We start from the raw sequence: 13277 nt of genomic DNA on the forward strand, positions 1-13277 counted from the left end.
GACTTACTGACATGATGGGGTCGCTGATTTAAGACCTTCTGACATGATATGGTCGCTGATTTAAAACTTACTGACATGATAGGGTCGCTGATTTAAGACCTTCTGACATGATTTAAGACTTACTGACATGATATGGTAACTGATTTATAACTTACTGACATGATATGGTCACTGATTTAAGACCTACTGACATGGTCACTGATTTAAGACTTACTGACATGATGGTCACTGATTTACGACCTACTGACATGATATGGTCACTGATTTAAGACCTACTGACATGGTCACTGATTTAAGACTTACTGACATGATGGTCACTGATTTACGACTTACTGACATGATGGTCACTGATTTAAGACTTACTGACATGATGGTCACTGATTTACGACTTACTGACATGATGGTCACTGATTTACGACCTACTGACATGATATGGTCACTGATTTAAGACCTACTGACATGGTCACTGATTTAAGACTTACTGACATGATGGTCACTGATTTACGACTTACTGACATGATGGTCACTGATTTACGACCTACTGACATGATATGGTCACTGATTTAAGACTTACTGACATGATGGTCACTGATTTACGACTTACTGACATGATGGTCACTGATTTAAGACTTACTGACATGATGGTCACTGATTTAAGACTTACTGACATGATATGGTCACTGATTTAAGACTTATGCTGCATTCACACGGAATCAGGCAAGCCGTAGACGGCAAACCGGACTTCATTTTAGTGGAAAAGAGGAGTTAACGGGCAATTATGGGCACTAGATTTGCCCGTAAACCTCACGTTTAGCAGCATATACAGTGAATATACAGTAATAATATTACCGTATATTAACTGTATATGCTGCTAAACTTGAGGCTGTATATTATACAGGTGTGATGGTACAATTCGGGAGTTTACCAGAGTTTGTTGGAAAGTTTATCAGGAGTTTCCTGTAATATATTCCATGCTTTTTGCGCAGACATGATATGGTTGAGGTACTCAAGCCAAAAGAAACATTAACAACCACCGTGGTGGGCTGTATTTAGACCACCGTGGTGGGCTGTATTTAGACCACCGTGGTGGGCTGTATTTAGACCACCGTGGTGGGCTGTATTTAGACCACCGTGGTGGGCTGTATTTAGACCACCGTGGTGGGCTGTATTTAGACCACCGTGGTGGGCTGTATTTAGACCACCGTGGTGGGCTGTATCTAGACCACCGTGGTGGGCTGTATCTAGACCACCGTGGTGGGCTGTATTTAGACCACCGTGGTGGGCTGTATTTAGACCACCGTGGTGGGCTGTATTTAGACCACCGTGGTGGGCTGTATTTAGACCACCGTGGTGGGCTGTATTTAGACCACCGTGGTGGGCTGTATCTAGACCACCGTGGGGGGCTGTATTTAGACCACCGTGGTGGGCTGTATTTAGACCACCGTGGTGGGCTGTATTTAGACCACCGTGGTGGGCTGGGCTGTATTTAGACCACCGTGGTGGGCTGTATCTAGACCACCGTGGTGGGCTGTATCTAGACCACCGTGGTGGGCTGTATCTAGACCACCGTGGTGGGCTGTATTTAGACCACCGTGGTGGGCTGTATTTAGACCACCGTGGTGGGCTGTATCTAGACCACCGTGGTGGGCTGTATTTAGACCACCGTGGTGGGCTGTATCTAGACCACCGTGGTGGGCTGTATTTAGACCACCGTGGTGGGCTGTATCTAGACCACCGTGGTGGGCTGTATTTAGACCACCGTGGTGGGCTGTATTTAGACCACCGTGGTGGGCTGTATCTAGACCACCGTGGTGGGCTGTATTTAGACCACCGTGGTGGGCTGTATCTAGACCACCGTGGTGGGCTGTATTTAGACCACCGTGGTGGGCTGTATTTAGACCACCGTGGTGGGCTGTATTTAGACCACCGTGGTGGGCTGTATTTAGACCACCGTGGGGGGCTGTATTTAGACCACCGTGGTGGGCTGTATCTAGACCACCGTGGTGGGCTGTATTTAGACCACCGTGGTGGGCTGTATTTAGACCACCGTGGTGGGCTGTATTTAGACCACCGTGGGGGGCTGTATTTAGACCACCGTGGTGGGCTGTATCTAGACCACCGTGGTGGGCTGTATCTAGACCACCGTGGTGGGCTGTATCTAGACCACCGTGGTGGGCTGTATTTAGACCACCGTGGTGGGCTGTATTTAGACCACCGTGGTGGGCTGTATCTAGACCACCGTGGTGGGCTGTATTTAGACCACCGTGGGGGGCTGTATTTAGACCACCGTGGTGGGCTGTATCTAGACCACCGTGGTGGGCTGTATTTAGACCACCGTGGTGGGCTGTATTTAGACCACCGTGGTGGGCTGTATTTAGACCACCGTGGGGGGCTGTATTTAGACCACCGTGGTGGGCTGTATTTAGACCACCGTGGTGGGCTGTATTTAGACCACCGTGGGGGGCTGTATTTAGACCACCGTGGGGGGCTGTATTTAGACCACCGTGGTGGGCTGTATCTAGACCACCGTGGTGGGCTGTATTTAGACCACCGTGGTGGGCTGTATTTAGACCACCGTGGTGGGCTGTATTTAGACCACCGTGGTGGGCTGTATCTAGACCACCGTGGTGGGCTGTATTTAGACCACCGTGGTGGGCTGTATTTAGACCACCGTGGTGGGCTGTATCTAGACCACCGTGGTGGGCTGTATTTAGACCACCGTGGTGGGCTGTATTTAGACCACCGTGGTGGGCTGTATTTAGACCACCGTGGTGGGCTGTATTTAGACCACCGTGGTGGGCTGTATCTAGACCACCGTGGTGGGCTGTATTTAGACCACCGTGGTGGGCTGTATTTAGACCACCGTGGTGGGCTGTATTTAGACCACCGTGGTGGGCTGTATTTAGACCACCGTGGTGGGCTGTATTTAGACCACCGTGGTGGGCTGTATCTAGACCACCGTGGTGGGCTGTATCTAGACCACCGTGGTGGGCTGTATTTAGACCACCGTGGTGGGCTGTATTTAGACCACCGTGGTGGGCTGTATCTAGACCACCGTGGTGGGCTGTATCTAGACCACCGTGGTGGGCTGTATTTAGACCACCGTGGTGGGCTGTATTTAGACCACCGTGGTGGGCTGTATCTAGACCACCGTGGTGGGCTGTATTTAGACCACCGTGGTGGGCTGTATTTAGACCACCGTGGTGGGCTGTATTTAGACCACCGTGGTGGGCTGTATTTAGACCTGAGGACCAGTGACGTAGACTCCGTGGGGGCGGCGGGGCTCGAGCCCCCATGATGAATTAGACCTGAGGACCAGTGACGTAGACTCCGTGGGGGCGGCGGGGCTCGAGCCCCCATGATGACGTAGACTCCGTGGGGGCGGCGGGGCTCGAGCCCCCATGAGGACCAGTGACGTAGACTCCGTGGGGGCGGCGGGGCTCGAGCCCCCATGATGACGTAGACTCCGTGGGGGCGGCGGGGCTGTATTTAGACCTGAGGACCAGTGACGTAGACTCCGTGGGGGCAGCGGGGCGGCGGGGCTCGAGCCCCCATGAGGACCAGTGACGTAGACTCCGTGGGGGCGGCGGGGCTCGAGCCCCCATGATGAATTAGACCTGAATATGAGGACCAGTGACGTAGACTCCGTGGGGGCGGCGGGGCTCGAGCCCCCATGATGAATTAGACCTGAGGACCAGTGACGTAGACTCCGTGGGGGCGGCGGGGGGGCGGGGCTCGAGCCCCCATGATGAATTAGACCTGAATATGTATGCAGTATATTCGCCTAGTCCGTTCGTCCCGTTTGTACCGCGCCAGGTCGCGCCGCGCCCGTTCGCGCAATTCTCGTCTTTGCATTGACCTTGTATGTAATCGCGCAGCTCTAACCATCCAAGTCTGAACGCACGTTAACACCTTTTGTCCGGCATTGAAATGCTAATCTTGTTTAACCTGCCAGGTAGGGTACAGTACTGTACTCTGCTTAGGCTACTTGTTCACAATGAAAAGGAGTAGCCAACCAGATGACTCAGTGCTGCAATCATGGCATTTAAACAAACATGCTCTTATAATCTACAAACACTGTGACACGTTTAAAGAGTGTTACAAATAAGTGTTTAGAACCTAAACGCTTGGGTTTAGGGTGGAAAGAAAAAAACAACAACTTTTTCCCCCCGTTGCGGTGGGAGCCCCCATGACGATTATAAAAACATTTCGTCTCTGCTGAGGACGATTCTACAAAATGTCTTCTAAAACATGACAGTTTTTCTGAATGTCAGTGGTTCTCACAGGGTTAAAAACCCCATGTTTCTATGTCAGTGGTTCTCACAGGGTTAAAACCCCATGTTTCTATGTCAGTGGTTCTCAAACTATTTCATGTCAAGGACTCCCAAAAATATGTGTAATTGGTCACCGACCCCCATCTGAACATATGTTGTTCTTTCGCTCTGAAAGAATATAATATTCAAAGGTTTGCGATTTCACGATTTTTTCAAAAATAGCAGACCTACAAGCTCATAGCGCGGCACCGAGTGCTGCGCTATGAGCTTGTAGATCTGCTATTTTTCAATAGCTAAAGTATAACATAATGCTTAGAACAACAAAAGGGGTTCCTGTCCAGAACGGGCTAACTGAGGATGTTCTCTTTGATCGCCAGACGACGGTAAGGACGCGGACTCTCTGCTGGACGACACGGTGGCCAACAGCAACCAGAACAACTCCAACTGCTCGTCTCCGTCGCGCATGTCCGACTCCGTCTCCCTGACCACGGACAGCAGCCAGGACAACTCTCTGTGCACGCCCGAGAGGGACCAGAGGATGGGCTTCCTGCCCAAGAGCAGGTACCCTAACCTGTCTGTCCCCTGCAATACCACACTGTTCTGCCCAAGAGCAGGTACCCTAACCTGTCTGTCCCCTCCAACCCTGTCTGTCCCCCAATACTACACTGTTCTGCCCAAGAGCAGGTACCCTGTCTGTCCCCCCGATACTGCACTGTTCTGCCCAAGAGCAGGTACCCTAACCTGTCTGTCCCCCGCAATACCACACTGTTCTGCCCAAGAGCAGGTACCCTAACCTGTCTGTCCCCCGCAATACCACACTGTTCTGCCCAAGAGCAGGTACCCTGTCTGTCCCCACAATACTACACTGTTCTGCCCAAGAGCAGGTACCCTGTCTGTTCCCACAATACTACACTGTTCTGCCCAAGAGCAGGTACCCTGTCTGTTCCCACAATACTACACTGTTCTGCCCAAGAGCAGGTACCCTACCCTGTCTGTCCCCCCGATACTGCACTGTTTTTCCCCAAGAGCAGGTACCCTACCCTGTCTGTCCCCCCCCCCCATAGAGCGTCGCAGTCCCGCCCCCTTTCATGAATACGCCAGGCCCAGGAAATGAATCCCAATGCATTTTCCTCATAGACATTTCAAAAAGCATTTATTTAAAGACCTTTTAAGCGTCGTACGAAGCCAACTCTTGTCGTGACAAATCATGACAACAAACACAATATTTTGGACCAAACAAATAATTACATAGAAAGAAAAACAACAAAACAAGTGTTGTAACCTGCCGTTTTCTTCTTCTTTCTAATTATTTGTTCGGCCCGAAAAATTTTGTTTGTTGTCATGATTATTTTGTCACGACAAGAGTTGTCTTTGTACGAGGCTTAAAAGGTCTTTAAATACATACTTTTTTAAATGTCTATGAGGAAAATGAACGGGGAATCATTTCCTGGTCCCTGGTAGGGGGCGGGACTGCAACGCTCTATACTACACTGTTCTGCCCAAGAGGGTTAAAATGAACCAGTATTTAATGTGTCAAATCCATGATATTTACATTGGAATGACTGAGCCCGGCTGGAAAGTGTCCAAGTGGGAGTGTCTAAGTGGTAGAGGGCGGGGCTTTGCTAAAAGTGAATTAAAAACAAATCCAGACAACAACAAAAACATGACCAAGATCTCTGCATAGTAAAAAACACAACAGCATCATCTCTTTGTGTGTGTGTTTTATTTTAGTCAAGAAGACGAGAACATGAACCAGCAACCCAAGGAGAGCACTCCTCTGCTTCACAACGGTAACGGCTCGGACACCTCCCTGCATGCCTTGCTCAAGAGCCACCAGCACCACCACCACCAGCAGCCGGAGAGGCCGGGAGACTACGACCTCTCTATGGAGGCCCGCATGGCCTCCATAGAGAGGCCGGGGGACTACGACCTCTCTATGGAGGCCCGCATGGCCTTCATCAACAACTCCATGCAGGGAGGAGAGCATGTGGAGGGCTTCACCACCTGGGACCAGCTCAACATGAACACAGGTGAGAGTACGGGGTCTGCACTAGAGCAGTGGTTCCCTGACTTTTTATACTGAAGTACCACCTCAGAAAATATTTGGCTCTCCATCTACCGCCATAATAACTGATACTGCTGTACAATGCCCGTTTTGTTCCATTCCAATAATGCTGCTGCTCTGACAAAACTCTGTCTAATCACACATTTCATTCCACTTTCATCTTTTTTCTCTTTTTTTTGGGGCAACTGCTCTGTGTACCACCAGAGGGCGACTCCTCTGTGTACCACCAGAGGGGTTGGGAACCTCAACTGCTCTGTGTACCACCAGAGGGGTTGGGAACCTCAACTGCTCTGTGTACCACCAGAGGGGTTGGGAACCTCAACTGCTCTGTGTACCACCAGAGGGGTTGGGAACCTCAACTGCTCTGTGTACCACCAGAGGGGTTGGGAACCTCAACTGCTCTGTGTACCACCAGAGGGGTTGGGAACCTCAACTGCTCTGTGTACCACCAGAGGGGTTGGGAACCTCAACTCCTCTGTGTACCACCAGAGGGGTTGGGAACCTCAACTCCTCTGTGTACCACCAGAGGGGTTGGGAACCTCAACTCCTCTGTGTACCACCAGAGGGGTTGGGAACCTCAACTCCTCTGTGTACCACCAGAGGGGTTGGGAACCTCAACTGCTCTGTGTACCACCAGAGGGGTTGGGAACCTCTGCACAAAATCCATTGCCTTTCCTAATGAGTAATTTATTAACACAGAGTACGCCAAACCCGGCGAAACCGTAGGGTTAAATTAGCACCCTAGCCTGCCAAACCCGGAATTCTCGTTTTCCAGGGTTTATATTCTTTAATCCATGTTTTTATCCGATCGAATCGTTAGCTACCGCTCCTTAGCACAACAGACCAAGTGGGACAGTGGCCGCGGCCATTTTGAAGATGCGCGCGCATCCACTTGCATTGTATAGGCTGCATTCAAAGCCCTCTATCTCAGAAACGACATTGAGGGGCCGTTTCTGGGGAAGACGAGGTTTTTCTTAGGCCTGTAGCAGGCGCTGTGATACTCGCGGTCGGGTTTTTCCACCACCGACCGAGACAACAACATCCGGGCATGACACCACACACAGCATTTTGTCATTGTAACATCCGTGTAAAATAGCTCGAACCAGTGCTGATTATTTCGTTAGGACCCGCTACAGTGGTGTTCGATACGAACTTAACCGGGATGTGGAAACCTCTACTTCAATGCTCTACGAGTTGCTTAGCCATTAGCCAGTTATTCTGTCTCATCTAGAAGACTCGTAACCCAAGGTAATACAAGCCATTCAAGGTATATGGGTTGTAAAGCCAGATACCTTGATTCGTATATGTTGACCTGTTGGAGATACCGCGTGCGTTGCCTGGAATCAGGTTTAGAAGCCTTTTATGCTGTGCAAGTCTAGTGTTACGATGATGTCACCACAGTGTATATCCATCTTTGGAGTTTCTACATTAATCTGATGTCAGCGCTGGATATCGCTGTTGTCTCCATATATGGGACTATGGGTTATCCCATATATGGAACTCTAAGTGAAAGCCTTCGCAACAATCCGGTTACGGATATTTGGCTCGTCAAAGTAAGTGTTACGCGCGATTAAACCGTGGCAATACGCTATCGAGGGATTAATTAATGCTGGTGGGAATTGTGTAAACAAAACTAAAAAACAACAGGAGCGGGATGGGACCAGGATTCTATACCGTTAATACATGTTTTATACTTCTAATACTGCCCATTATGCCTCTCTACTGTATTATAGAATTATTGCCTATTCTGTCCTTGTTGTGTATTTGTTTTGGTTAATGAGTCGTTGTTTACTTGATGTGCTTCATAAATACATTGTATTTTATTGTATTGTTGCCACAGTGTCCAAGCTGCCCACGGACAACATGGTTCAGATGGACGAGCTGGAGAAAACCAGGAACAATGACCAGGAAGACCTTCTGAAGGTAGACTAACACACCTAGTCCTTTATCTAAGACCAGGAAGACCTTCTGAAGGTAGACTAACACACCTAGTCCTTTATCTAAGACCAGGAAGACCTTCTGAAGGTAGACTAACACACCTAGTCCTTTATCTAAGACCAGGAAGACCTTCTGAAGGTAGACTAACACACCTAGTCCTTTATCTAAGACCAGGAAGACCTTCTGAAGGTAGACTAACACACCTAGTCCTTTATCTAAGACCACCTTCTGAAGGTAGACTAACACACCTAGTCCTTTATCTAAGACCAGGAAGACCTTCTGAAGGTAGACTAACACACCTAGTCCTTTATCTAAGACCAGGAAGACCTTCTGAAGGTAGACTAACATACCTAGTCCTTTATCTAAAACCAGGAACACCTTCTGAAGATTTGAGCCACGGACCACCATCTGATGACATTTAGCCTCTCAGACCCATTTGAGCCACGGACCACCATCTGATGACATTTAGCCTCTCAGACCCATTTGAGCCACGGACCACCATCTGATGACATTTAGCCTCTCAGACCCATTTGAGCCACGGACCACCATCTGATGACATTTAGCCTCTCAGACCCATTTGAGCCACGGACCACCATCTGATGACATTTAGCCTCTCAGACCCATTTGAGCCACGGACCACCATCTGATGACATTTAGCCTCTCAGACCCAAGACATATTTTGTTGTCATTGGATAAGATTTTGCCCACAATTCCATGTCTTATTGATGTTGGTACCATTAGGAGAGACAACAGGCAAACGTTGATCAACATAGCAATAACTAATATGTAGACTTCTTGTAAATTAAGTGATGCAGAATTTTTAACAATAATTTAACTCTTGAGAGTGTAACATTTTACGCTCTCAAGAGTTAAAGATCTATAAGGGTCCATTTGGTTACCAACTCTCCATCATTTAGCTGTGGACCACCTGGAACCCCCTCAAGGACCAGGATTTAACATACCTGGTCCATTATCTATAAATGAAAAGGAGAAGTTGTCTAAAGGTGACCCCTTCTGGTAGCAGACAGGAACTGCACAAATGAAGGAACGCTAACCTGATCTGTGAAAATGGACATTGTAAATGTCTAGCATTTAAAACCAGACATATTAGATATATAAATGCACATAATAAATGTCTAGCATTTAAAACCAGACATATTAGATCTATAAATGCACATAATAAATGTCTAGCATTTAAAACCAGACATATTAGATCTGTAAATGCACATAATAAATGTCTAGCATTTAAAATCAGACATATTAGATCTATAAATGCACATAATAAATGTCTAGCATTTAAAACCAGACATATTCGATCTATAAATGGACATTGTACATGTCTAGCATTTAAAACCAGACATATTCGATCTATAAATGGACATTGTAAATGTCTAGCATGTTTGAAATGCTCTGGAAGTCTCTCTACTGTAAAAAAAAAAGTAGATTTGGCTATTCACTTTCAAATGACAAAAAGCATTTTATTTTTAATTTTTTTACATACACGGTTTTCACCTGACAGCGACGACAATTCATAATAAACATAAACATGTATTGTTTGTGAGATAATTCCCGTATTATAACATGAGTAAAGTACTGTTTGTGTTCCAAATCCGACATGAGTTCTCTCAGTGTACAAAATACAAATAAATCTGCTACCCCCCAAAAAATACATCTCAACTGCCCCTAGCGACCTTACCGACGGAAATAGAAGTGGATGTGTTGGACATAGACATTATAAATGCTAGATCCTCTAGAGTCTCTGACGTCGTTCACCCGGCGGCCATATTGCTTCGGGGCTACAGTACAGTATGTTCAATGGCAGCTCAAACAAAATAGTCATAACTCCCTCAAATCTTGACGGATTTACAAAACGGGTTGGTTTATTAAAAACTTTATCAACGTAGCTACGATTCAGGATGTTTATCTGCTTTATAATACTTTTTTATATGAACGTCATTTAAAAGTAAGTATGCGGGCGTCTCTGACGTTTATAACAAACCAAACCGTTTGAAAATCGGTTGAAAATGTAGTAAGGTATGGTTATTTAAAATCTACATATGCCGGATAGACACAATGTTATGCTGCCCCGAATTAAGATGGCCACCACGTAATGACGTCGCTCTCCATTGGCCAGCAGCGCGGGCAAGTCATCTAGCTAATTAAGATGGCCACCACGTAATGACGTCGCTCTCCATTGGCCAGCAGCGCGGGCAAGTCATCTAGCTTTCTTATATAAATATATGGTGTTGGATGCAACAAACTAGATACTCGGGTATCTAGTTTGTTGCCATTTTCACAAATTGTCGATTTTCAAGATGTTTTGGCCATTCTCTCCGGAATGGAAGTTCCATTCTGCTCAGTTCAAAGCTTATTGGATGGACTTTGAGTACATTTAGCACCTAATCCTAATGACACCCTTTCGGGTTTTCGGGCCTAAAATGATGGTAATTGTTCGGGGCCAGAGCAGAGCCTTAGATAAAAAGTTACGCAAACTGCGTTCACTTCATGGGGCTTCAGTCCAATGGCGGCTCTCCTACATGGACTTCTATTGGCTTCAGTCCAATGGAGGCTCTCCTACATAGACTTCTATTGGCTTCAGTCCAATGGCGGCTCTCCTACATGGACTTCTATTGGTCACTTCATGGGGCTTCAGTCCAATGGAGGCTCTCCTACATAGACTTCTATTGGTCACTTCATGGGGCTTCAGTCCAATGGAGGCTCTCCTACATAGACTTCTATTGGTCACTTCATGGGGCTTCAGTCCAATGGCGGCTCTCCTACATAGACTTCTATTGGTCACTTCATGGGGCTTCAGTCCAATGGCGGCTCTCCTACATAGACTTCTATTGGTCACTTCATGGGGCTTCAGTCCAATGGAGGCTCTCCTACATAGACTTCTATTGGTCACTTCATGGGGCTTCAGTCCAATGGAGGCTCTCCTACATAGACTTCTATTGGTCACTTCATGGGGCTTCAGTCCAATGGCGGCTCTCCTACATAGACTTCTATTGGTCACTTCATGGGGCTTCAGTCCAATGGCGGCTCTCCTACATAGACTTCTATTGGTCACTTCATGGGGCTTCAGTCCAATGGAGGCTCTCCTACATAGACTTCTATTGGTCACTTCATGGGGCTTCAGTCCAATGGAGGCTCTCCTACATAGACTTCTATTGGTCACTTCATGGGGCTTCAGTCCAATGGAGGCTCTCCTACATAGACTTCTATTGGTCACTTCATGGGGCTTCAGTCCAATGGAGGCTCTCCTACATAGACTTCTATTGGTCACTTCATGGGGCCAGTCCAATGGAGGCTCTCCTACATAGACTTCTATTGAGCGTGGGGACAACCAACTGGGACAAGTCCTTGACCGGAAGTATACAGGCAGAAATGCTTTGGACTCAGGGCCCAGCCTCAACCAGACTCAACAGCCCAGCTTCAATGATCTTAAATCCCTTTATTTTAGATTGTTTTGTAGTAATAGTACAACATAAACATTAAAGGGACTTTAGTTGTTACTGTACAATACTTTAAAACAGTTGTCATGTTGCACACATGCTTAAAATAGCTCTTGTTTGCGCCGCCCTCGTTGAAAACAATGTATTTCCAACTCCAGCTTGGCTCAGTTCAGGCTGCATGAACATCGCTCGAGCGCTCGGTTTCTGCCCCCTCAATGTCGTAACTCTTCTATTAGATGGCTCTGTTCGGGGGCGAGCCTTGGGCCGGCCCGGTAGGGCCCGGTAGTCAGGGCCGGGTGGGTCCTTAATTTTCATGCCCGGCGTCATATCTGTCGCTCTTCTTCTTTTTTTAAAGAACAAGCACGGCGTACTGGGCAGCAACAACGACAACGTGTCGTCTGAGCATTTGGAGAATGGCAACCAGCAGCATGTGTTGAGCGACTGTTACACCGACGGCCTTGCCATGTCCCAGCAGAGCAGAGGAGGAGGAGACCTCTACACTGACGGCCTGGCGATGTCCCACCAGAGCAGAGGAGGAGGAGACCTCTACACCGAGGGCCTGGCGATGTCCCAGCAGAGAGAAGCAGACCTCTACACCGAGGGCCTGGCCATGTCCCACCAGAGCAGAGGAGGAGGAGACCTCTACACTGACGGCCTGGCGATGTCCCACCAGAGCAGAGGAGGAGGAGACCTCTACACTGACGGCCTGGCGATGTCCCAGCAGAGCAGAGGAGGAGACCTCTACACCGAGGGCCTGGCCATGTCCCACCAGAGCAGAGGAGGAGACCTCTACACCGACGGCCTGGCCATGTCCCACCAGAGAGGAGGAGTGGGAGGTGGAGCAGGGGACCTCCGTCACACGGTGGTCTCCTCCACTGGGGTGACGGCCTGCAGTGACATGTCTCTGTCACACAGCACTGAGGAGCTGTCGCCGGAGAAGAGGTGTCCTCCTCCCACCCAGGTAAACATACTGGCGCAGTGGTCCATTACATTACTAGTCCATCCATGGCCGTTGGGAGATTTGCACACTCAAAGTGCTTGCAGACTTTGGCTGATGGTCCTGTGTACATCCGTCCCATAGCACCATCCAGGTGAATGACTTGACTTTGGCTGATGGTCCTGTGTACATCTGTCCCATAGCACCATCCAGGTGAATGACTTGTCTTTGGGTGATGGTCCTGTGTACATCTGTCCCATAGCACCATCCAGGTGAATGACTTGTCTTTGGGTGATGGTCCTGTGTACATCCGTCCCATAGCACCATCCAGGTGAATGACTTGACTTTGGCTGATGGTCCTGTGTACATCTGTCCCATAGCACCATCCAGGTGAATGACTTGACTTTGGGTGATGGTCCTGTGTACATCCGTCCCATAGCACCATCCAGGTGAATGACTTGACTTTGGCTGATGGTCCTGTGTACATCTGTCCCATAGCACCATCCAGGTGAATGACTTGTCTTTGGGTGATGGTCCTGTGTACATCCGTCCCATAGCACCATCCAGGTGAATGACTTGTCTTTGGGTGATGGTCCTGTGTACATCCG

General features: G+C 48.2%; 1 protein-coding gene across 1 annotated transcript in view; it reads left to right on the forward strand.

The window, feature by feature from the left end:
- Positions 1-12693, forward strand: part of LOC306918803 (uncharacterized protein) — a gene marked incomplete at both ends in the record, with an annotated part of 41480 nt that extends 28787 nt beyond the window's left edge. The window contains 4 exons of the mRNA XM_079531668.1: positions 4652-4835; positions 6006-6304; positions 8180-8262; positions 12088-12693. Of these exons, the coding sequence (XP_079387794.1) occupies positions 4652-4835; positions 6006-6304; positions 8180-8262; positions 12088-12693 (1172 nt within the window). The remainder of the gene's footprint in view (positions 1-4651; positions 4836-6005; positions 6305-8179; positions 8263-12087) is intronic.
- Positions 12694-13277: the final 584 nt, after the last annotated feature.

Source organism: Electrona antarctica, assembly GCF_951216825.1.
Source record: "Electrona antarctica genome assembly, contig: scaffold_748, whole genome shotgun sequence".
Taxonomy (NCBI): domain Eukaryota; kingdom Metazoa; phylum Chordata; class Actinopteri; order Myctophiformes; family Myctophidae; genus Electrona; species Electrona antarctica.